This window comes from Gorilla gorilla, chromosome 5 (assembly GCF_029281585.2).
Source record: "Gorilla gorilla gorilla isolate KB3781 chromosome 5, NHGRI_mGorGor1-v2.1_pri, whole genome shotgun sequence".
In the NCBI taxonomy this organism is placed as follows: domain Eukaryota; kingdom Metazoa; phylum Chordata; class Mammalia; order Primates; family Hominidae; genus Gorilla; species Gorilla gorilla.
In genome coordinates this window covers 47,872,981-47,897,927 of record NC_073229.2, presented here as the reverse complement: position 1 = coordinate 47,897,927, position 24,947 = coordinate 47,872,981, and the positions used below count along the sequence as shown (strand labels likewise).

At 46.1% G+C, this 24,947-nt stretch overlaps 2 protein-coding genes across 3 annotated transcripts; one reads left to right on the top strand and one right to left on the bottom strand.

Annotated features, from left to right (window-relative positions):
• Positions 1-2,870: 2,870 nt before the first annotated feature.
• On the top strand, positions 2,871-23,288 carry TRIM10 (tripartite motif containing 10). 2 transcript variants are annotated; one of them, XM_004043560.5, is made up of 10 exons: positions 2,871-2,939; positions 11,211-11,338; positions 11,903-12,141; positions 13,724-14,756; positions 15,943-16,038; positions 16,559-16,789; positions 17,804-17,826; positions 18,141-18,256; positions 19,436-19,468; positions 20,716-23,288. In XM_004043560.5, the coding sequence occupies exons 4-10, from the start codon at positions 14,328-14,330 to the stop codon at positions 21,231-21,233; spliced, it is 1,446 nt and encodes a 481-aa protein (XP_004043608.1). In that variant the 5' UTR covers positions 2,871-2,939; positions 11,211-11,338; positions 11,903-12,141; positions 13,724-14,327; the 3' UTR covers positions 21,234-23,288. The 2 variants fall into 2 exon arrangements, with proteins under 2 accessions (XP_004043608.1, XP_063563518.1); XM_063707448.1 differs by lacking the exons at positions 2,871-2,939; positions 11,211-11,338; positions 11,903-12,141 and having other exon boundaries at positions 14,197-14,756; positions 20,716-20,891; positions 21,431-23,232.
• Positions 2,922-11,596, bottom strand: TRIM15 (tripartite motif containing 15). The gene is made up of 7 exons (XM_004043561.5): positions 11,204-11,596; positions 8,000-8,095; positions 6,740-6,970; positions 6,009-6,031; positions 4,656-4,771; positions 4,264-4,296; positions 2,922-3,439 (listed from the first exon to the last, which is right to left on the bottom strand). Exons 1-7 carry the CDS (start codon positions 11,582-11,584, stop codon positions 2,922-2,924), a joined length of 1,398 nt encoding a protein of 465 aa, XP_004043609.2. The 5' UTR covers positions 11,585-11,596.
• Positions 23,289-24,947: the final 1,659 nt, after the last annotated feature.

Below are 24,947 nucleotides of genomic sequence, written 5' to 3'. Positions count from 1 at the left end.
GCAAGACAGGTTGTGCAGAGGATCCTGTAGGGGAGATAGAGGACAGTTTTACATCACAAACACAGGAACACAGCCATCCTGCAGCTCCAGCTGGACCACCAAATGAATCGTTTTCCTCTGCTTTTCCTTTAGGCAGCTCTCAGTCCTCACCCTGAGGTCTTAGCCACTCCCAAATTTCTTTTGGCTTCTAAATTTGTCTTTCCTTTCTTATGCAGAACAATTTATTAATATAGGCACAAAGCCTCCAAATGTGCATATCCACACTTTTAAATTATCTGGACCACTCTAAAATTAGAAGTACCAGAGACTTGGAAATACAGTGTGCTTATGGTTCATCGGTTCTTTTTTTTTTTTTTTCTGTTTCATATGAAACCAAAAATGCCCTGTCTAAAACATGAATTCAATGGGTAGCAAATGAAACAAAGCCCCATTGGGATGTGTCTGTTTTAGAAGTCTGAGTGTGGTGGAAATGTGACTGCACTGAGCTCCAGGACAGGTAGATTCTACTTCAGCAGGTCACAAGGACCAGCTGTGAAAATTGTTAGACAAGTTCATTTAACTGTGTGCCAGTTTTCTCAACCACCAAATGAGAAAAACAAAATAGGTCTTAGGTATTTCACAGGCTTGTTGTAAGGTTCAAATGAAGATAAAATTAAAACAAATTTTTTAACTTTATAGCCTCGTGTAACGTTTGACCAATGGTACAATTAGCATGTGCTGCACATAGTTTTTCTTTTGGAGGGGTTGCAAAGAATACTTATGGCATAATCTAATTTATGTAAAAAAAAAGAAAGCAATATATATTTGTATTCAAAACTTGCAGGATGTACAAAAAATTGATATCAATGATTAACTATGGGGAGTGGCAAGGGGAAGTGTTGAGTGGGTGGGGAAAGAGGTTTTTATTTATACACTTTGAAAATGTTTGAATTTTCTTAACCATGAGCATATACAACTTTTATAATAAGCACTGGGCAATACTACAACTACTACCACTACTACTACTACTAGGTTGGACTACCAAGCCACTTGGGTCAGAAAAGGATGGCTCTGCTCACCACACTGGGGGGCAGAAGAAACCCCACATTGTCTGGTTTCTCTTATATCAAGAACCTCTATTTCCCCAGCAGTCAAATTAGGGTTAATTATTCACATCACATAGATTCATGTTAAATTTTTAAATAAAATTCACATATGGTCCAAACTCTTTGAGTGCCTTTAAAACATCTGACCCATGCTTTAGGAGCAGGGCTTATGCAATAATGAAGATGTTCTTTGTTTTATTTGTTTGTTTGTTTCTTGGAGACAGAGTCTCACTCTGTCACCCAGGCTGCAGTGCAGTGGTACAATCTCAGCTCACTGCAACCTCTGCCTCCTGGGTTCAAGTGAGTCCCCTGCTTCAGCCTCCCAAGTAGCTGGTCTGCCACCACACCCCGCTAATTTTTGTATATGTAGTAGAGATGGGGTTTCACCATGTTGGCCAGGCTGGTCTCAAACTCCTGACCTCAGGTGACCCACCTGCCTCGGCCTACCAGCGTGAGCCACCGAGCCTCGCCTGTTTTTTGTTTTTTTGAGATGGAGTCTCACTCTGTCACTCGGGCTGGAATGCAGTGGCTTGATCTTAGCTCACTGCAACCTCCACCTCCCTGGTTTAAGTGATTCTCCTGCCTCAGCCTCCTGAGCAGCTGGGATTACAGGCGCCTGCCATCTCGCCCAGCTAATTTTTATATTTTTAATAGAGACAGGGTTTCACCATGCTGTCCAGGCTGGTCTTAAACTCCTGACCTTAAGTGATCTACCTGCCTCAGCCTCCCAAAGTGTTGGGATTACTGGCGCAAGCCACCGTGCCGACCCTAAGGTGTTCTTGTACACAGGGTATTGTCTTACACTACAGGGAACCTGGATTGGAGTTGAAGGCAGATTTTTTTCAGAGGTTGGGGTGGAAGGGTGAGAATGTGAGTGTTCAACTTGAGAGGAGAAAGGGTAGGGGTGGAAGGAACCATCACTTGTATAGGGATTAATACTTTGCTTTTTAAAGTTATTTTAACCTGTGGTCTGTTTCTGTGTCCAAATAATAACTGCAATAATAACAAATATTTGAGAGGTTAGTTAGACCTGAGCAAAAGCCTCGTTTTATTAAACAATGGGGCCTGGTGATTGTCCCACTGTCTGTCATCAGGGGTATCCTGACTAAAAGAAGGGACAGGATTGTGTCTTGGTCACAGAGGGATCATCACCCTTCCTCTCTGCATCTACTCCCTCGAGCCATCTCGGCCCTAAATTGCCAACACAGGCAGATTCCATTGGATTTAAGCCTTTCTCCAGCCCCATCAGCGCTAATTGGACACATGGAATCCAGAGGTCTGTGAGTCACACTTTCTTAGGACATTCTCTACAAGTCCAGAGAAATGGCCAGAAGGGAGGGGAAAGGAAGGGGCCCTGGGGTCCACCCAGGGCTGATGAAAAGGCCCTAAGCCCTACAAAGGTGGAGGCATCTTCAGGTGTGTGTCAAAGTACGAAGTTAACTGTATAAATTAGTGCAAGCCCAGCAAAACCCTGATTTTCCCAAGATAATTATTTTGAAACAGTTTAAACATTTTATTTTAGATGTCTTTTTCTTTTTTTTCCCCGAAAGCCAGCTGGCTCCTAGGTTGGCTGTTGCCCTAGGCACAGCCGAAGCCGCCTGTGGTTCTGCACTCTGAGGTGCAGAGAAGGCCGGAGCGTCACAGGGAGGCTCAGGACGTCAGGGAGCTGAGGGCCTAAGATAAATAAAGTAAAAACAACCGCTGTTCGAGACTCAAGTCCCCTGTTCTCTCGCCTCACGCGGGCACAGGGAGCCCCCGGGCTGCACATTGGCCAGGGGCGGAGCTGGATCCCGGAGAGCCGCCGTCTCCGCTTCGCCGCCCTTCGCGCGCCCCACTTCAGCCTTTCAGCGTAAGGTAGGAACCTTTTTTCCAGACGGCAAAGAAAGGGAAGACTTTGCCGGAGAAAGAGGCAGTGAAGGTGAAGATGGGCTCCTGGGTCTGGGCGTTGTGGAGGGTCACCTGCCCCGCCTCGTAGTCCAGGGCGACTCTCACGCCGCGCGGGATCTCGCTCAGCGGCAGGTCGGTGCCCGGGGAGGTGCTGGCCCAGCACTGCTGGTGCGAGATGATCACGGCCCAGACGCCGTCCTCGGCGCTGAGTCCCATCTCTCCCTTCCTCCTCACCCCCTCCCCGGCCACCCCCACCGTGCAGCCGCCGCCGTCGCCCAGCTGCAGGTCAACCTGCCAGCGGTGGCGCCCGGAGGAGAATCCCGGGAAGCCCAGAACCGCCGGGAGGCCGTCGAAGCGCAGGGGGCTGTCTGGCAGGTTCTTCTTCTGCCGGGTGTACCTCACTGACTTCCTGTCTTCCGAGAGAACCAGGCTCCGGCTGGCGGTCTGAGGGTCCAGAGTGATGACCCCTAGAGGGAGGAGCGCGCAGACATCAACAGCGGGCGGCAACCACAGATGTTCCTAGAGCAGGCAACGCACGTGGGAGGCAGAAGGAGTACTGGACTTAGGCAGCCTGCCATTGGGCCACTTCTCTGAACCGCCCTTCTACCTAATCAGCAAGTGGTGCTGTTAAGGATTTGCTTCTCAAAGTGCAGCGGGAGGGACCAGCAGCATCCCCACCACCTGGGAGTTTGTTAGAAATGCAGAATATTGGGCCCCATCCCACCCTACTAAATCAGAATCTGCATTTTAACAGGATCCCTAGGAGACGTTTCTGCATATTAAGTTTGAAAAGCACTTACCTATACCAGAGTGAGTGAGGTGATGCTTATGGAAACAACTTCTAAACTAAGCACCAATTTAAAAATAAATGTGATTTTTAGAAAATTGCACATTTTTTGCTCAAATCAGTAGAGAGCCCAGCACAATGCTGCTCAAAAAACTAGGGCTTGATAAGTATTTTTCAACGAGTAATATCTATACAAGTAGATGACATTAATTGAGCACTTACTATGAGTCAGGTAATATACTAAGCTCTTTGCATGTATTAATTTATTTTGTCCTCACAGCTACTTATGGGACAGGTACAGTACTTTTATTTTCATTTTACTGATGAAGAAAATATTGTGGGACAGAGGCTTAATAACTTGCCCAGTGTCTCAGAGCTAGCAAGAACTGGAATCGAGAACTCAAGCAATCAAGCTCCAAAATTCATGCATTTTATTGCTCTGTTTGCTGCCATGGATTGAATGGATGAATGGAAGAATGACTCCCCAAATCCCAAGTTGTTTACCTGAATCTATTTCCAGATGATGCGCCAAGTTTTCTGAGGGAAGCAGAAATAGAAAGAGAGATCTGTGACTTATTACTTCTTATAGGCACCCCCAGGGGCAAGGTGTCTTGAGTACAATGTGAAGATGAGGACAGAAGACTCGGCTTCTGCTGTGGTCTAGTGAAGGAGAAGGGTCCTCGCCCTCCTGGACTCTCAGTCCTGCACCTGTCCTTAGGGAGTGGAGGAGATGCTCTGGGAATAGTGCCCCTGAATAAATTGAGATCACTAAGGGAAGGCTCTGGGGAGGGAAGATGTCTCGAGCCAGGTTTCAAGGGCAGAGAAGGATGGAGATGGGTGGAAGACAGGAGGGCAGCTAATGGGACTGGGGAAAACTGTGGCGCCTTCCCCTTTACCTGAGAACATCCTCATCATCTCTGGGAGGGTGAGTATTTTCCTGTGGAAATCACGGATCTTCTTGACAAGGTCAGGAGAAATGGCCTCAGGACTCACAAAAGTCTTCATCTCACACCTGCAGACAGGTTTGGTAACCAGTTAGGTCCAAATTCCAAAAACAAATGTTCGGGTGAGACCAAGTGAGGCTGAAATCAGACTAAAGAATGATCTTGGCGTCTGTGGTGAATAATCAAATTTAGTATCATTTCTTTACTTTTTCTGGAAATGTGTAGTTACTAAAATAGGAGGCATTTCAGTTAAACCTCAGAGGAACTAAGGATAATCACTTCTCAAGAATTGGAGGTAAGCCCCTCTAGGAGAATGTTTAGTTCTGTAGGGGCTGAGGGACAGAGATCATTACCCCTTTTGGTCTCTAGAGGGCAACAGGGTACCATTTGAAAACAGCCTTAAATTACCCTATGTATGCTGCTATTTGTAAAGGAAAAGAGGCTAGAAGGGAAGAAAAAAAAAGGATCAACGAAAATATATATTGCAATGAAAAAAACTCCTGATTCTGGTCCCAGCTCAGTCCTCATTAGACACTTGCTGCATTACCTTGAAGACTCTTCACCCCCTGGGTCTCAGTTTCTTCCTCAGACTGGAAGACCTCCAAGCCCTTCTAGATCTAAACCTCTAATGCTCTTTGAAAAGCATGTTTGGAGACACTTCCTGATTCATGGACCCTGGGTTTATCCTCCCTGCACGGGAATAGGCACAAAGCACGTGACAAGTGTTCCCTAGTCACTACACCTCTCCTCATCTCAGTGCAGACTGCTAATGCTTATAGCAGACAGGGAAGGAAAGGGCCATGCATTTACAATGTCTCTGGCTCCTGGTGGCTGTCCTTTTACAGTAGCATTTAGAAAATTCTGAAGGAAACCAGAGATGTGTGTAAAAAATGAATGAATGAAAGAACAGGCTGGTATTCCTGGTTTCCATGCTTATCATAGTCTACAGAAAGTATTCCCCCTTTAAATTACATTTTAAATGGTGTTAGATACTGACTCAAGTACTAATAATTTCATAGATTAAATAAATGTTCCTGGATCAACCTAAAAACATGATTATTATTTATAACTTCACTTCTAGGGGAAAAAATGTGTCCCCAATACCAACCACTCAATTTAAAAATGAACCTTTAGAATGCAAATCTTTAGTTAGTTTGGACTGTTTGTGCACAGTTGAATGAGACAGTGTGTCTGCCAGAGTGCCTTTGCTTTCCTGGCAAAGTGGGTGGCAGTAAGTGCCCCTGCCCCTTCCCATTCAGTCTTGATGTTGAGTAAAAGGAGGCAGGACCGGGGAGTGGGCCCTACCTGCTCTGGTTGACTCTGACATCCTGCAAAAGAAAGACAAGAACATACATTTAGTTTCCATAAGTCCTTCCTGTCAGGGATTCTGTACATCACTTTTCCCTTAAAATATGAGCTCAAAACTCTCCTTCTGCAGAGTTGTCCTGTTTAATTACCTACTCATTAGATTGTTCTTTTACATCATGTTTTCTTACTAATTTGGGTTTCTGTAGTCAGTTCATTTGTGCTGGTTTCCCTGTTTCAGCCTTATCGTGGGGGTGGGTTGTGTCTGCAATGATTAGGAGGTGGTAGAGAGCAGGGGCCTGCCTTCAGTTATCAGCTGGACCTGATGTGAGCCAGGATCACATATTCATAACCATAGCAGACACCAGTTATTGAGTTCTTTCTGTATATCAGGAATCATGCCAAGCATTTTTTATGGATTGTTTCTTATAATTTTGCAATAACTTTATGAGGGAGGTGCTATTGCTGTCGCCATGTTTAGAGAGGCTAAGAGACTCACTCAAGTCACACAATTGGAAGAGCCAACATTCAAATCCAAGACTGTCTGACCCTAAAGCCCTTAACATGACCACAGTGTATGACTTGGGCAAGTCTCCAGCCCCTCTGGATCTGCACCCCCTTAACCTCTCTCCACTTCCCTTTCCTGCCTCTCTCCAGCCCAAAGCATGGTGCCCACCCCTTTCCCCGTGGAGTCCCTCTCTTATCCTACAAAGTGGTGAGGTGTCTCTCACTTGTAGAAGCTCACTTGCTGGCTGCTGACACTTCTCCTCCAGCTCCTTGACCTGGGCTCCAAGCCGGGTGACTTCCTCAGAGACCTTTGTGATATATTCATCCCTCTCCTTCCAAATCTGCTGCTCCAGCTCCCTCAGCCTGGCCAGCAGGAGACATCGCTGCTGCTCCAGCTCCTGCTGCAGCCTCTCAAAAGCTGTTTCCACCTGATGCTTCTTGCTTTCGATCTGAGTCTTCAAGGGATAAAAGGCAGACATGGTTAGGAAGGGGCTCAGAGATAGCTTCCAGGATGATCATCTGTATACTTATTATTGATTAACAGGGATAGGGAGTAACTGGTTCCAAGACTCATTCCATTTACTAATATGCCTAGAAGTAGTTAAGTCTCAGGATGAACTTACCAATGATGAGGGCTGTGCTACTGTCTTAGCTAGATACTCTAATAATAATGCTACATTATGCTCTCAGAATGATGTTGAACTTTTCAAAAATATTTCCACAACTACAATACCATCGTAACCCTACTATGCCTTCTTAGAGTTAGGTGGGGAAGACTGTAATAATTTCTTAGAGGCAAAAGTAAGTTGTGATTGGAGTCAACACAACTTAGTGGGAGAGTGTGTAATTTTGGTTTTAGCCGTGGAAATCACCAACTACAGGGCATACTTTGATGAGAGCTGAGGGATGGTGGATAGGTTGCTTTGTCCCCACACTCTCTCCTTGGTCAAGGTACCAGAAATCCTCACACTGTGATTCCTCCATAATTTTATAGCATGAAAAAAGAGGCGTGAGGGATCCAGATGTAGCCATACCATCAGCCTACTGTCCTCAAGGTCAGCCTGTAGTCAGGACTAGAATCCCGACACTAACATATGTTTTTGACCCCAGGCTTCCCACCTGAAGGTGGTGTGTTCAGGCAAACAGACTAGGATGGAAAGAAAAATGAATTAAGGGTCAAGAAATCCAGGTTCCTCATGAACTTCAGCTTTGCTATGTGGCCTTGGGAGCATTGCTTTTCTGGTCCTAAGTTTTCTGCTCTGTAAAATGTGATATACAAGATGGATCTTGGATTGCAAGACATCAGAACCACTTCTAGTGCTCATGGTCTGAGATCCCAAATGCCTTTGTGCAGCCACAGGAAGGTGAATGAGAACAGTTTGTCAGTTCTTTTCAGCCAGGAAACAGATACCAGCCAACGGGTTTCCCCAGAGTCTCTTAAGAAAACCTTCAAAGGAAAAGGTAGCCAGTGACGTGGCCTGTACCAGCAGCACTTGAAGCTTCTGGTCTTCTCGACACTTTACATCCTCAATCTCATCTCTCTCCATGCTCAGAGCTTCCAATCGACTCCTGAGACGATCCTGTGGGGAGAAGAATGGGTGGATAGAGGTGACTGAATTAATAATTCAACTCACAATTATTAACTATCACATCCTGGGCACACCGTTGAGTGCTGAGGGGTTCAAAGGTGGAAAAGGCCCAGTCCTTGCCCTAAAGAGACCACAATCTCAGGAAGAAGTCAATGTCAAGTGATTAAAATACAGATAGATAAATGCAATAGTCCAGGGGTACACACAGTGAGATGGGAACACAGAGGTCAGCTCTGCCTGTAGGCCTAAGGGAAGGTTTGGAAAGCAGAAAACATTTACAATGTGCCTTGAAAGATAAATTTCCAGTTGAATAGAGAGGGAGAGAAAAGGACTTAGTGCCCACAGATGTGAAGGACCTCTTCAAGGAGAACTACAAACCACTGCTCAAGGAAATCAGAGAGAACACAAACAAATGGAAAAACATTCCATGCTCATGGATAGGACGAATCAATATTGTGAAAATGGCCATACTGCCCAAAGTAATTTATAGATTCAGTGTTATCCCTATCAAGCTACCATTGACTTTCTTCACAGAATTAGAAAAAAACTACTTTATATTTCATATGGAACCAAAAAAGAGCCCACATAGCCAATACAATCTTAAGCAAAAAGAATGAAGCTGGAGGCATCATGCTACCTGACTTCAAACTATACTACAAGGCTACAGTAACCAAAACAGCATGGTACTGGTATCAAAACAGACATATAGACAAATGGAACGGAAGAAGGGCCTCAGAAATAACACCACACATCTACAACCATCTGATCTTTGACAAACCTGACAAAAACAAGCAACGGGGAAAGGATTCCCTATTTAATAAATGGTGTTGGGAAAACTGGCTAGCCATATGCAGAAAACTGAAACTGGACCCCTTCCTTACACCTGAAATAAAAATTAACTCAAGATGGATTAAAGACTTAAACGTGAGACCTAAAACCATAAAAACCCTAGAAGAAAACCTAGGCAATACCATTCAGGACATAGGCATGGGCAAAGACTTCATGACTAGAACACCAAAAGCAATGGCAACAAAAGCCTAAATTGACAAATGGGATCTAATTAAATGAAAGAGCTTCTGCACAGCAAAAGAAACTATCATCAGAGTGAACAGGCAACCTACAGAATGAGAGAAACATTTTGCAATCTATCCATCTGACAAAGGGCTAATATCCAAAATCTACAAAAAACTTAAACAAATTTGCAAGAAAAAAACAAAGAGCCCCATCAAAAAGTAGGTGAAGGATATGAACAGACACTTCTCAAAAGAAGACATTTATGTGGCCAACAAACCTATGAAAAGAAGCTTGTCATCACTGGTCATTAGAGAAATGCAAATCAAAACCACAATGAGATACTATCTCACACCAGTTAGAATGGTGATCATTAAAAAGTCAGGAAATAACAGATGCTGGAGATGATGTGGAGAAATAGGAATGCTTTTACAATGTTGGTGGGAGTGTAGATTAGTTCAACCATTGTGGAAGACAGTGTGGCGACTCCTCAAGAATCTAGAACGAGAAATACCATTTGACCTGGCAATCCCATTACTGGGTATATACCCAGAGGATTATAAATTATTCTACTGTAAAGACACATGCACACATATGTTTATTGCAGCACTGTTCACAATAGCAAAGACTTGGAACCAACCCAAATGTCCATCAATGATAGACTGGATAAAGAAAATATGGCACATATATACCATGGAATACTATGCAGGCATAAAAAAGATGAGTTCATGTCCTTTGCAGGGATATGGATGAAGCTGGAAACCATCATTCTCAGCAAACTAACACAAGAACAGAAAACCAAACACCACATGTTCTTACTCATAAGTGGGAGTTGAACAATGAGAACACATGGACACAGGGAGGGGAACATCACACATCGGGGCCTGTCAGGGCTTGGGGGACTAGGGGAGGGATAGCATTAGGAGAAATACCTAATGTAGATGACGGATTGATGGGTGCAGCAAACCACCATGGCACGTACATACCTATGTAACAAACCTGCACGTTCTGCATATGTATCCCAGAACAAGTATAATGAAAAAAGAGAAAAGGACTTAGTGCCCCTGAATTGTATACTTAAAAAGAGAGAGAGAGGTGGGAGGAGGGGAGAAGAGTATTCTAGGAGGAAGAGACTATGTGCAAAAAGTATCGGAAGCAGGAATGAATAAGACAACTCAGGAAAAAACAGCAAGCGCAGCTCAGTCTGGCCAGACACGTGGTGCCTTGAGGAGGGAGGCTGAGTGATGAGGCCGGACAGGGAGGAAGGATCCCGACTGCAAAGGGCCTTGAATGTCTTGCTAAAGACCTTGGACTTTCTTTGGGCACTAGGTATACATGGGGGGATTTTGCGCAGATGAGTGACTTTGTGTTTTAAGAGGATCTGTCTCCCAGCAGATTGGAAGGTGACTGGAAAGGGTGAGAATGGAGACAGGAAATGCCATGGAGACTGCAAAGTCTGCGCAAGAGATAGGGAGAATCTGGCTGTGAGGATATGGCAGAATTAAAGATTTGGGAGGTGTTTCTAAGGTAACCACTTCCAGACCTGGTGACTGTATGACAAGAGAGAGATCTGAGAGGCTGACAGGAAAGTGCCCCAAGGCCAGATGGGGAATTCTCACAATTCTGGACTACTGCCACCCTCCCTTTCTCAAGAAGAAGAGCAGTGCTAGCAGGTTCCCCTTCCCAGCTCCTCCCTCCCCTCTGCGCCCTGGCAGTCAGGGCCCTATAAATCCCATTTCCAGTCTGGATCCTGGGAGAACAAGTTTACCCTGCCCATAATCTGCAGAAGATCCCACTCGGCATTGGAGCTTTCTTTCCATAGTGAGTGAAGCCAAGGCTACAGTTCTTTGCACTCCACCTCTGTGGGGTCCTCCGAGAGCTGGAGCTGAAGTTCCCCCCAGACCAGGAACTACCACATATCCAAGTGGAGCCCTATCTGCCTTCAGTCTGGGAATGCCTCGAAAGTCCCTGTAACCTTAGGGTTCCCTGATGTGGAAGCCTTTCATCCAGATACCCCCCGATTTCCTCCCCTCATAACAGGACATCATCCTGCCCCAAACAGGCCCTAGGTAAAGCTACACTTCTTACCCGGTAGGGCTGAATGGCCTCGTCCAGGAACCCCACGGTGTGCGCCTGGTGCGTGGGACCCTCCCTGCAGAACACACAGAGGAATTCGGCATCGTTCTCGCAGAAGAAGTAGATCTTCTCGCCGTGCTCCTCGCAGTAAGTCTCTCCCAGCGGGCCCAGGGGCACAGGGGCCATGGGAGTCTCTGCCTGCTCCTCCTCTTGGCAGAGCGGGCAGAGCAGGATCTTGCCCGAGGATTGGGCCCCCATCTGGGAGAGCGCGGGGAGGCAGAGCCGGCAGAAGGTGTGTCCACAGGGAACGGTCACCGCATCCTCCAGCGGCCCCGCACAGAGGGTACAGGCAGGCAGCTCATGGACCACCTTCAGGGACGGGGTTGCGGGCATCACGGTGCCTTCCCCAGCCCGTCCACTCCGGTCTCCTCAGCCCACGCGAGTTCCCTTTCCCTGAAATCGAGTCACACTTACATGAATCGCAGAGGGAAACGGCTGCAAGGCTGAGAGACAGAGAGAGAGAAAGAGAGAGAGAGGCAAGAATGCCAGCACAGGGAAGCCACCTGGCTCCGCCTCTTGTGTTCCCTAGAACCCTGGCCACCACCTATCAGCGGAGTGGGTCCAAATTCCAGGGCGTCTCGAATTACCCAGAATTTCCCAGTGGCGGCCAAGTAAGCCAGTTCTTTACTCCTGGCTCCTTCTGGTCCCTAGGGTGGAGAACAGAGCACACCATGAGGTCACAGGGGGATGGGTTTCCTGGAATCTGTAGACCACAGTGGCTGGGGAGAACTGGGGAGCAGAAGCTTCCTGTCAGATTGAGCAGGTGGGAGCCATAAACTTCTGGCTCTGAGGCGTGCCCACAGCATCAAAGTCCAGGCTGGAGTGAGAGGTGTGGACTTCGGGAGATTCTGCGGGAAGTGTGTGGGCGGGACGCTGTTTCGACACTGCAGGTAGGGTGTAAGGATTGCTCATCGGGTCCCCTCTTCTGCTCTCCTTTCCTCCCTCACCACATCTGCCCATGGTGGCCCCTCCTACGGTCCCAAATCCCCCACCACCTGGCACAACAGTCCCCTTTGGGGTTCTGGTAACACTGGACTATTTTATTTATTTATTTATTTATTTATTTATTTATTTTTACTGTAGCGGGGAGAAGGCAAGAAACCATAATGCAAATGATTTATGTTGATACACATTAGAAAACGATTAGTCAGAAAGATAATCAGTTTCAACCACATTTATCTAGGGTTTAGTATTTTTATATTACTACATTCAATTTTAATAACCCTCTAGGCAAACATTATTACCTTCCTTTTACAGAGAAAGAAATGTAAACTGACTTTCCAAATGTAAAGTGACTTTCCAAAGGTCACAAAGCTAGAAAGTATCACGTCAGGGACGATCCCAGTCTCCTGGCTTAAAGCCCTACGCTCCTCCCACACCTCACGCCAAGACCAAGATCTGCAGCCACGGTCCTTCACCCATGCACACATCTGTGGATAAAACCAGGCCTTCCCCCATTCTCCCACTGGGTGATCAGCCTAGCCCCTTGTGGTTGCTCCCTTTTTACTCTAATCACTTTATTACCTCCCCTTCCCATCCAATCTCTGCTCTTCCTGCCACGAGTGCAGCCCAGGAACTAGTTTGTCCAATACAGGAGCCACCAGCCACATGTGTCTACTGAGCACTGAAATGTGGCCGGTCTGAATGGCGGCATGCTGTATATGTAAAATACATACCGGATTTCTTTTTTTTCTTTTTTTTTTTTTTTTTTGAGACGGAGTCTCGCTCTGTCTCCCAGGATGGAGTGCAGTAGCGCGATCTCGGCTCACTGCAAGCTCCTCCTCCCGGGTTCACACCGTTCTCCTGCCTCAGCCTCCCGAGTAGCTGGGACTACAGGCGCCGGCCAGCACGCCAGGCTAATTTTTTTGTATTTTTAGTAGAGACGGGGTTTCACCGTGTTAACCAGGATGGTCTAGATCTCCTGACCTCGTGATCCGCCCGCCTAGGCCTCCCAAAGTGCCGGGATTACAGGCGTGAGCCACCGCGCCCGGCCAACACACCGGATTTCAAAGACTTTTCACAAATTTAAAAATGTAAAATATCTTATTAATGACTTTTTATATGGATCACATATTGAAATGATAATATTTTGGAAATATAGGACTAAATAAAATAACATCATTAAAATTACTTTCACCTGTTTAGACTATTGTTATATGGCCACTAGGAAATTTTAAATTGCATATGTGGCTCACTTTGCGTTTATGTTGAATAGCATTGTTCGGAAGACAGATCTGACAGCAAATTATTTATGGTCACTCACCTTCTTACTTGTGTGCCTTGGGCAAGCTGAATAACCTGGCTGGGCTTCAGCTTTCTCATTTATGAAATGGAGATCCTAATAGCACTGATGTTGCAGAGCAGACACAGAAATAAGATCATACTTTTAAATTGCTTGTATCAATGTAAGTTGTACCGTCGTTGTAAATAAATTCTGGCCATTACTAGTTTTCTTTCTCCTCCCCATCATAGGGAATATTCCAGCCTCTTTTGAGGCCTGCAGCAGGCCAGTTGAGGCATCACCATTGAAGTTGCTGGTGCAGTGTACACCCTGGCACAAGGACCTTATCTGAGTCCCCACACTCTCCTGCTTGCTGATGGGCAAGCCCTGGGCTGGCTGATACCTCCAATCTCTTTGGAGACAGCTGGCCATATGGCAGAAAGGCTGGAGTGGCATCTCCACTCTGTGACCCAGTCTCCCACTTGCCCCCAAAAGAATATTTCTTTTGACAGTGGACAGCTGACATATCACCACTTTCCTTCTACTGTGAGTGTCTCTGGATGGGCAGAAAGAAATGGCCAGCCCCTGGTTATGGTCATCTAAGGTCACCTCTGAAATGCTGTGAGCCCCTCTTCCTTCCTCTCCTCTGCTATTTCCCATCTCTGCTGTTGGCAGGAGAATAGAACCCTGGCTGCCAGAGATGCAAGTGTGTGATGATATGGGTGCTGGTGCATATTTAGTATGTGCCTGTGTCCAGCCATGTGCATGTGTGGGTGTGTGAGTGTGTGACCCAGCCCTTCCCCCGTGGCCAAGCAGAGAGAGTGGCCTTGAGGAAGCCACAGCAGCAGTACCAGCATGGCCTCTGCCGCCTCTGTGACCAGCCTGGCAGATGAAGTCAACTGCCCCATCTGCCAGGGTACCCTGAGGGAGCCGGTCACTATCGACTGCGGCCACAACTTCTGCCGGGCCTGCCTTACCCGCTACTGTGAGATACCAGGCCCAGACCTGGAGGAGTCCCCTACTTGCCCACTCTGCAAAGAACCCTTCCGTCCTGGGAGCTTCCGGCCCAACTGGCAGCTGGCTAATGTGGTGGAGAACATTGAGCGCCTCCAGCTGGTGTCCACACTGGGTTTGGGAGAGGAGGATGTCTGCCAAGAGCACGGAGAGAAGATCTACTTCTTCTGTGAGGATGATGAGATGCAGTTGTGCGTGGTGTGCCGGGAGGCTGGGGAGCACGCTACCCACACCATGCGCTTCCTGGAGGATGCGGCGGCTCCCTATAGGGTAGGAAAGGGGAACTGGGGGATCCCAGGGTGGACTGGACTGGACTAAGAGAAACAGCAGAGTTGTGGATTATTTAGGCCACCCGGGGGCCAAATTCTTTCTCCTTACTTACATGATCACCCAGGCAGTAGACTCAGGCATGGAAAATTGTGTTTATGTTTTATGTTTTGTTGAGTGTGTTCTGTGTTCACTTGTGGCCAACAGATAACGGGAGTTCAACAAGTACTTGTTGAATGAATGAGTGACCAAACATGAGTGTGTGTGTCTGTGCCATGGATCAGGTGTGTCTGAAGTTTGCATTTGAGGGAATGATTGTACAAACAGTGTGTATATGTGTTAATGTTTGCATGTTTAGAAGTGTGTCTGGTGTGTTTGGATGGGAGTCTGAGTATGTATATATTTGAGTGTGTAAGTGTAACTGAGAGCTCCTGTTTGTGAATAAATTCATGTTTACATATATTCAGGCTGGGTAAATGTATGTGGCATGCCATTTTATCTGTCATTCAATGAATGTGTGCTGGTTTTAGTTGTTTATGCATTGTGCTTATGAATTACGTTTTAGTACAAGTCTGTGTGTGGATGTCTTAATTAGTTAATTAGCAGTTGATAGTGAGAATTCTAACATATCTTTGAACACACATATTTATCATGTGTGTGTACCTGTTCCTAACTCTATTCTGGAGCAAATAATTTTGAAAACAATTTATCAATTATTTTTACATTACCCAAGTTTCTTCTCCCCTCTGGAGTCATACACAGATAATTGATTTCAGTAACAAGGGAGGGTTGTTATTTACACATGTTCCTTTGGGATGAGTCGGAAACTCAGAATGATTTCAGTGCGGGGCATATCAAACTCAGTACAGACCCCAGATACCACTTACCCGAAGCAAAACACAATAGAATGTTAAACCTGAAGAAAGACTCAAGTGGGAAAACCAAGTCACAGCCTCTAATGGCACAGGATAAAGGGGGAAAGTCCTGACCCAAAGTCTTGGAGACAAATCAAGAGGAACAAGACCCAAAGGGAGTAAGCTGTCAGGGTGGTGAAGGCTCAGGGATTGTCAGCTAAGGAAGGGACTCCTCTCCTGGGGCCATTTCATTCCTGGAGGCAGAGGGTCAGATGACCAGACAAACCTGAACAAATCATTTTCCATCTTGAGTATTTTATGTTCCTTCTCCCCAGGAACAAATCCATAAGTGTCTTAAATGTCTAAGAAAAGAGAGAGAGGAGATTCAAGAAGTCCAGTCAAGAGAAAATAAAAGGATGCAAGTCCTCCTGGTAAGTCATCACCCCTTCCCCAGGTTCTTCCCCTTCCTCAGGGTCCAGTGTCTTCCTGAAACTGAGGCAACATAGATTATAGGGCTTTGAAGTTATTACGAGTTTAAATCCTGACTCTGACACTAACTCTATGACCTCAAGCAACTCTCCAACTTCAGTTTACTTATCTGTAAAATGGAGAGTAAAAATCATCATGACCTCATTGAATTACTGTAAGCATTAAATGAGATTGTAACTGTAAAGTAGGTCAGGGCTGTGTACATAATGTGCTTTTCATACAAGACAGGAGGTAGGGTGTCCCCACCACCTCCTCCTACACCTCCTGTAAGCCCTACCCCTTTTAGAAGCTGCAGCAGATGGTGCTGAGACAACAGTGTGAGTCTTGCTTCCCAAAATGGGATGACAAGTGAAAAGGAAACCATGACACAGTTCCAGATCTACCTGGGGACAGGGGAGGAAGAGGAGCAGAGGGGGAAGGAGGAAGCAAACTTTCTCTTGGGCTCGCCTCCTGCCCCCTCAGACTCAGGTGTCCACCAAGAGACAACAGGTGATTTCTGAGTTCGCACACCTGAGGAAGTTTCTAGAGGAACAGCAGAGCATCCTCTTAGCACAATTGGAGAGCCTGGATGGGGACATCTTGAAGCAACGGGATGAATTTGATTTGCTGGTTGCTGGGGAGATCTGCCGGTTTAGTGCTCTTATTGAAGAACTGGAGGAGAAGAATGAGAGGCCAGCAAGGGAGCTCCTGACGGTGAGGCCTGAACCGGAACCTTGCCCCACCTGTGCTGTCCTGTGACTCTTGCATCTTTGTCTTGCCTAAGCCATGTCTCCCTGACTCACACATCTCTGTATCCCAGATGGGAGGTGGGTCAGAGGACCAGAAGGTCTCAATTCTAGTTCATGCTTTTCCAAGAGTTCCCTGGTCACTTTTTGCTCTCTGGTCTCCACCTCTCCGTCCCACCATCTGCCAAATAGGGAGGATACTTTCCTTAAATATTTCACAGGGCTTTTGTGAGGATCCAACAGTAAGATGGAAGTGAAAGTAGCACTTTGAAAAAGTATTAAGTACGTTGCAAACCATTCTCTATAACCTAAATGTCACCAACCACCAGTCAGGAAGTTTGTCCTGGTCTATTTCACTTCCTCACACTGGAGGAGAGATATTGGGGTCCCCACAAAGTATTGGAAAGGCAGAATGACTTAGAATGATGCTCTTAGGACTGAGAAACAGGAGACCTTGGTATGAGACTTACTTTGCCTCCAGTGAGCAGGGGAAGGTCACTTCACCATCTTTATCTAAAAAATAAATGCTTTGGGCTCTGATCCACAGAGGTGGGTGAGTCCTAATGCTCTGTGACTCTATGCATCTGGTATCCTTTTCCTGTCCAGGGCTAGAAATATATTTTGTCTTTTCCAGTCATAAGAAAAGTGGGAGGAGCCTGGGCAACATAACAAAACCCCATCTCTACAAAAAAAAAAAAAAAAAAGAAAAGAAAAAAGAAAAGTAGCCAGGCATGGTGACAAATACCTGTAGTCCCAGCTACTCAAGATGCTGAGGTAGGAGGATCTCTTGAGCCCAGGAGGTTGAGGCTGCAGTGAGCCATGATCACGCCACTGTATTCCAGCCTGGGCACCAGAGTGAGACCCTTTCTCAAACAAACAAACAAGCAAACAAAAAATAAATAAAATAAAAGTAGAAAAAGAAAGGAAAGAAAAATGGAAAGGAGAAGCTGGAAACTGAATCCCTGGTATCTCTTTCTCCTAGGACATCAGAAGCACTCTAATAAGGTAAGCAATATAGTTTCTCTCTTTTCCTTTTCCATATAAATATACATACATGTACTGCATGCCTAGTTATTGCCACACAAGTATATAACATTCTCACTTAAGGATACAAATTTACATATAAACCTCTATATACCCAAATGCCTTCTCAGGTATATCCGTAGATGCCCAAAAATGGGCAGTGGGATTCATCCTAGAGGAAGTACGTCTGCCTGCAGGAACTAGCGCCTTCATGCCCTATTAGAAGATGACCAGCTGAGTCTGGAGACATTATTAAGGATGATAATTCCCAGACCCAGCCATTTCTGTGCCCCTAGATGTGAAACCAGAAAGTGCCGGAAACCGGTGGCTGTGTCGCCAGAGCTGGGCCAGAGGATTCGGGACTTTCCCCAGCAGGCCCTCCCGCTGCAGAGGGAGATGAAGATGTTTCTGGGTAAGAGAACCCCAGGCCTCCACAGAGCGCAGGTGGCCATGAAGCCCAGGTTTAGGAGTGGCCTCCACGCTCCACTGATGAAAGGTGTGACTTTGGCAAGCCTTATTCCTTCCTGTGCCTTGATTTCCTTATTTGCAGATTTTTATAAAATCTGCCTATTAGGATATTGTGACAATGAAGAAAGAGAATAAAGGTGAATATTTCTGGTGAAAAAGTTAAACAGATTTTAAAATAATTCAACAAATCTGATCAGTGGTCATTAAGCAATATGAAAGAGAATGATTAACAATATATCATTCTTAATAAGTTAAAAAATCCCACAGCAACATTTGTAATATGTGATAAGTTTTTGATGATGAACATTGTTAATTAATAGCCAACAACAGTATTTATCTTGACCCTGTGGTATCTGGCTCGTCCCTCCTTCCTTCTCACTTTCTTTCTGTTAGTCTGGCTCAGAGTTAGACGGTCCTACGGGGACTGTGCTCCACTTCCTTTTCCGGAACAGGGAGTGGTGGTAGGGTGTGGGGGAGGGTTTGGATGAGAGTCAGGAATGGGACATGGCTCTCTGCCAACCACCTCCTCACTAACCATGACAGAATGAATGATGACACCAATTTTTAAATGACCCACCCACAGTTATGTCACCCTAGAAGGACTTTTCCCATAATTCCATTTCCTGCAAATACTTCCAGTGACCTGTCAGTGAAGGAAATTTCACTCTAATCAAAGGCTGACCTTTGACTCTCCCCAAAATTATTTCCAAGTGGAATAATAAATAAATGAACCCATTTCTCTATTCATTAAGCAGATATTTCTTGAGCATTTACTATGTCCTGGGCTCTGCGGGTACAGAGGTGAGCAAGGCAGACATGGTCCCTGTTTGCTCAGGGCTAGGGCAGTGGGGCTCCCACCAGCAGCAGCAGCTGCATTGCCCAGGAAATTGTTAGAAATACAGATGTTCAGCTCCACCCCAGAGCACCTGAATCTGAAACAGATGTGTTTTAACAAGAGCTCCAGATGATTCTGATGCAAGCTTGGAACCACTGGTCTAGAGGATTCCAGCTTACATTCTTCTTCTTGTCCCTTCCCTCTTCTTGGCCTCAGTTTTCTCATCATTAAGTGTCTGATGGTTTTGTAAGACTAATAAAATCTCATCCTGGTTTATTTTCTTTACAGAAAAACTATGCTTTGAGTTGGACTATGAGCCAGGTAAGGAGCCTATGTCAGGATGGGAGGGAATGAGAAGTCCTTGGAAAGGAGAGAAAATTTTGCAGGATTTGCACTATGACTATGTTATGACCATGACAATAGTCATAACAAACACCCATGGATACATATATACATCATATATATTATATATACACATATGTGTGTGTATATAATACATGTGTGTATATATACGTGTGTGTGTGTGTGTCACATTGTTTGTAAGGCTCTCAGGAGAAACATGAAGAAAGGACAAGCACATACACATACTACATTCGTGGTATGAAGCTCACATCCTGATCTGCGCATGTTGAGTAGATAGAAAGATTAAAGCAGAAAATGCAGAATGGGATAAAGTCCATCTGGGAATGCTTTCTGGATAAAGGGGACTTTGATCTGGGTTTATAATCACCTCTTTAGAACTGTGAGGAACCCCTGCTTCCTCTCAGATGTCATTTCACAGATGACAGAAGGAGGGCGGCCTGTGGGTGGGAAAAAAATGAACAGAATGGACCCCTTCAAGGCTGTCATTTCTCAATCAACCAGCCTAAGACCCTGGGAGTCACGGAGTTGTCGGAGGGGGTTCTCTACCCCACGGATGGACCTAAATTTATGGAAGCTTCTCAATTTATGAATACTAAAAGTAACGAAATGCAAGGCTCTGCAGCAGTTTTTGGTGTTAAAAAGTGGTCCTCAGACTCTGACAGTTTCAGAATTACTGAGGCAGAGTGAATAACCCAGAGGTGAGCCAGAGAGCCTGCCAGGAGGGAAGACTGTAAATGAGTCACCAGTGCCCTGGGAGGAAAACAGGGAGGAATCATGAAGTTTGGACTGAAGGGAGAAATGTCGCTGCGCTCTGGGATAGAGATGGGAGGAGGGGAGAATGTGGTGTATCAGCCCCAGGAGATCCAAGCTGGCACACACAGCTTTGGAAACCAACCAATTTGCGGTGAGAAGAGGAGCTTTCCCGAGGACCACACTGAACTAAACGAGAGCTTTCACATCCTCTGAGGCAGGCTTTTCAGGCTTTACCTGTGTGCGAATCACCTGGGCATCTTGTTAGGATGCAGATTCTGAGAGCGTATATCTAACAAGTTCCCAGGTGGTTCCACACTGTTGGTCCACGTAGGCACTATACATGTTTTTGGTAATAATAACACTAACAGGAGGGGCCCAGGGGGAGTTTCTATGCCTTCCTTGGAGGTAATAGCATGTCTGCTGACATCTGTCGCTTTTGGTTATCCCCACAGCTCACATTTCTCTAGACCCTCAGACTTCCCACCCCAAGCTCCTCTTGTCCGAGGACCACCAGCGAGCTCAGTTCTCCTACAAATGGCAGAACTCACCAGACAACCCCCAGCGTTTTGACCGGGCCACCTGTGTTCTGGCCCACACTGGCATCACAGGGGGGAGACACACGTGGGTGGTGAGTATAGACCTGGCCCATGGGGGCAGCTGCACCATGGGCGTGGTGAGCGAGGATGTGCAGCGGAAGGGGGAGCTTCGGCTGCGGCCAGAGGAGGGGGTGTGGGCTGTGAGGCTGGCTTGGGGCTTCGTCTCGGCTCTGGGCTCCTTCCCCACACGGCTGACCCTGAAGGAGCAGCCCTGGCAGGTGAGGGTGTCTCTTGACTATGAGGTGGGCTGGGTGACCTTCACCAACGCTGTCACCCGAGAGCCCATCTACACCTTCACTGCCTCCTTCACTAGGAAGGTCATTCCCTTCTTTGGGCTCTGGGGCCGAGGGTCCAGTTTCTCCCTGAGCTCCTGAGAAGGAGCAGTTACCTATTCTCCTCTAAGTACAGGACTCATATCAACCCAAGTACCATGTGGACTTGATCCCTGGCTGAATCACCTGGACGACTTGGAATAGAAATGACTGCTTTAGAAGATGGGATGGGGCCGGGTGGTAAGGGATAGAGGAGAGGACACTCAATCTACTGATCAAGTCCTTTCCCCAATGCCCAGTGGATGGCCAGGGTACCTGGGGACTCAGGCTGCTGCCAGTTCTGCTCACCACCATCCTTGCTTGGCACAGAAGTAGCTGCATAGAAAGAGCACTGGATTTGAAGTCAGAAGACCTGGGTTCTTGAACCAGCCTGGCAACCAGTTGTATGACTTTAAACAAGGCATCTCACCTCTTTTCATCTTGTTTTCTTCCAGTAATGTTAGAGTTCATGTAATCACATTCTCTAGAACCATTTAGTTTGTGTTAACTATGAACCAAGCAGTGTGGTGGCCACTGGTGACTTGAAAATATAGAGAAAAAAAACCCTGCTCTATATCTGAAAGAGCTCTTGGGAAGACAGAGAAACATAAAGAGGAAATTACAGCACAGTGTGGTGGGTGTTACGGGAAGTCCAACCCCAGCATTATGGGAGTTCAGGGGAAGGGGCATAGCCCAGCCTGGAAGGACGGGGTGAGTGGGGGATGGCTTTCTGAAAAGGACGGTCTAAAGGATGCCTATGGTCAATAGGGAAAAGAGGGGAAGAAGCGTCTTAAGAAGAGGAAACAGCAGAGAACTGGCTGGATGACCTGTGACTCATGGAGCACTGGGTTGTCTCCATTGTCCTCATGGGCAGATGTGTGCCATCCCCAGCCGACACCACTCACTGCCTCCTTCCTCCTGGTGTTGCCACTTCTGGGTGAGATTAAGGTGCAGGGCCTGGGGGCAGGAGGACATAAGGTATAGCCATAAATCATAACCCAGGGACCACACTCAACCCTGGGGAAATTGTCTTCCTGATCAGTTGATTACCATCTGAGGTCAAGAAATGAGATAGTGGAAGCAAATGGGTCACAAATAGCTCAGCTGTGGGCTCAGAAACTGCTAGGTAAAAGAATTCCAGAAGGAGGCCAGGGCATAAGTTGGATGACCTACGACCTTTAGCCTAAAGAATTGAGACTACTGGAATTGAGACTACCGTAATTGAGACTACCGTAATTGAGACTACTGTAGTGACATCTGAGAAATGGGATGGAAGAGTGACCATGTTTTATTTTCTTGTTCTTGTCACTATTGTATTTTATTTTGCATAATCATGCCCTTCACTGACAGTCTCCTTAACATCATCTGTTTACTCTGCTCAGATGTAAACTACAATGCTCTGTCATCTCCCTACTGGGTCTCCTGGGAGGAGGGGAGCCATCCAGGGTGCAAACTCAAAGGCAGAGGGCACAGCGTGCTTAGGCCCAAGCTTAGAATTCAATTGAGAAGTTCTGTTGTTCATCCTTAGCTCAGCAGGTAGAAAAGAGGTGGAGATCATAAGCCAGGGATTAGAGATTGAATTGCTTTCCCTGGGAGTGTGCAGTACCTCATTAAAATGTTGTATATTCAAAAAAATACAGACACACACAAGTGCCTATATAATGATAAAACAAATCCAAAGCACCCAAACCTGTGATTCCACTAAAAAGTAGATCCTATTTTTCTGTTTATTTTTATTGGCTTTAGCTGTGTCTTTTGAAAGGACTATTATCCTCTAAAATGTATGTGTATGAAGATCCTGGCTTGCAGCTCGGGAGCTTTACACACCTTGTGTCACTTTATCTTGGTAACGAGCCAAGATCATGCAACCAGTTCATCTGTGTCTGACCCAAGAGCTCTTAACTGCTATGCTGCACTGCCTCATTCAGAGATAGATGCCTGCATGGGTCCTGGCGATTATTTTAATGCTGGCTACACCCCCACAGGTGACTTGGATTCAGAAACACAATTTATATTTCTTCTTTTTAAATTGTTTTATTTTATTTTTCTTTTAATAGTTATATGTCAGTGAGAACAATTTATATGTCTTACACTGAGAAATAAAACTGCTCATAAGTGAAAACACTCATGTTGGTCTGTCAGTACCTGCTTCTCCCCTAGGGTAATTTTACTTGAAGTTTACTTGCTTTCGGAGTATGGAGTCAGCACAGGGGAAGTGGGTAGATCCTAAAACCTGGTAACTTCAAGATAAGGCAGCTTAATGAACCTCCTTGCTCTGCTGGCCGGAAGTGGGACTCTGGGTTCCCTCCCCAGGAAGTGCTCAAGTCTAGAGGCCCCAGAGTCCCAGCTACCCTTTCCGACTCTGAAGGACTGTTGCACATTTGTAACATCCACAGTTTACACCTCATTTTTCACAGCTTACATGGTAGCAACCCTTTCTATTGCAAAGAATTGAGACCCACTCAAGTTAGTTCAAATGATAGGTAAGTTTATTATAAAAGCAGAAATAAGGAAAATGCGATTTTCCACCATGAGCCAGGCCCCGTGAGAAGCTATGTCAGGCGTGAGTGAGTTGGTGGGGTCACCACTCGTTCCTGTAGGAAGAACTAGAGATTCCAAAAATGCTGATAACAATCACACACATAGAACTTATTTTGGCCAAACACCATAATAAATATTTGTATATATTAACTCATTTAATCCTCACAACAACCTCAGGAGGTAGGTGCCCATCTTGTACATAAGAGAACTGAGACATGTGGAGGCCGAGCAGCTGGTCTCAAATCAGCTGATAGTAAGTCGCAGAGCCAGCATTTGAAGTCTTGTGGTTTGGCTCCCAAGTCTGTGCTCATGACCATTATGCAGTGGTATGTTGTATGCCCAGGATCTACCGGTAAGAAGTGGGCTCGAAGTCCAAAGAAGTACGAAGACTGGATATTCCTGCGGCCTCTCAGCAGCATGGGTCGTGGACACCTGTTCCAATACATCGTGGCTGCACATGCATCTCTGATTCTCTCCGTGTCTGCTCTTGTTGCCAACTAATGACACATTCATCATGGATCCCTTCTGAATCTCCGAGAGGACCTGATGGTTTCAGTTAATTACTATTGTCCCTCTTTGATAAGGTCTTCCTTGACAGGTGACCTCATAGACTTGTTTGGCCAATTATCTGCTGTTCAGACTCCCACCCCGGCCCGATCATCTGCGGTGACGTCAGAAGGGACCAAGGGGGGCCTGGAAGGCATCTTCAGTATAACTGACTTCTCTCCTGAGGAGAGACCCTGGGGGCTGTCAGTCTCCTCCTACTCCTAGTACAAGTTCTCTTGGTGACATTAACTCCATCTGGGATGCAGGAATTGCTAGCTGTCACTTTCAGGGGTGTTCTTTCCTTGGCTAATGTCTTGCTCTTAGATTTGGGGTCTTATGTTTCTCTGAGATCTGCAGCTTCTTGCCAAATAACTATACCTTTTTTCTGAACATCTACACTAGGCTCTTTCTCCTCCCCTCTCCTTCCAGCCCCCAACTCTCTGTCCCAGTCCTTCTTGTGCAAACGATCCAGACTGGCTTTCATTAAACACCACTTCTCCCTTCATTCCTGACTCAGAAACCTCACTATGTCTTGGTGTCATCCATTTAGACTGTTGACTTCTCGTCTTCCCCATTCCTGAACATTCCAGCCTAACCAGGTTGGTTTCCTCACACTCCTACAAAGGTGCCGTGGCTTTTTCCTACCTCTATGCTTTCATTCATGTGGTTATTGTGACCTAGAATGTTCTC

Bases quoted from the DNA above. Each gene is read 5' to 3' on its own strand.
- TRIM15 (XM_004043561.5), bottom strand. From the start codon at position 11,584: ATGCCCGCAACCCCGTCCCTGAAGGTGGTCCATGAGCTGCCTGCCTGT. The intron at 8,096-11,203 runs GTAAGAAGTGTA...TTCTCCCCACAG, and splicing joins AGGCCATTCAGCCCTACCGG to GATCGTCTCAGGAGTCGATT. The intron at 4,772-6,008 runs GTAGGGCCCACT...ACCTGTCTGCAG, and splicing joins GTCAGAGTCAACCAGAGCAG to GTGTGAGATGAAGACTTTTG.
- TRIM10 (XM_004043560.5), top strand. From the start codon at position 14,328: ATGGCCTCTGCCGCCTCTGTGACCAGCCTGGCAGATGAAGTCAACTGC. The intron at 16,039-16,558 runs GTAAGTCATCAC...CTGCCCCCTCAG, and splicing joins AAAGGATGCAAGTCCTCCTG to ACTCAGGTGTCCACCAAGAG. The intron at 19,469-20,715 runs GTAAGGAGCCTA...TTATCCCCACAG, and splicing joins TGAGTTGGACTATGAGCCAG to CTCACATTTCTCTAGACCCT.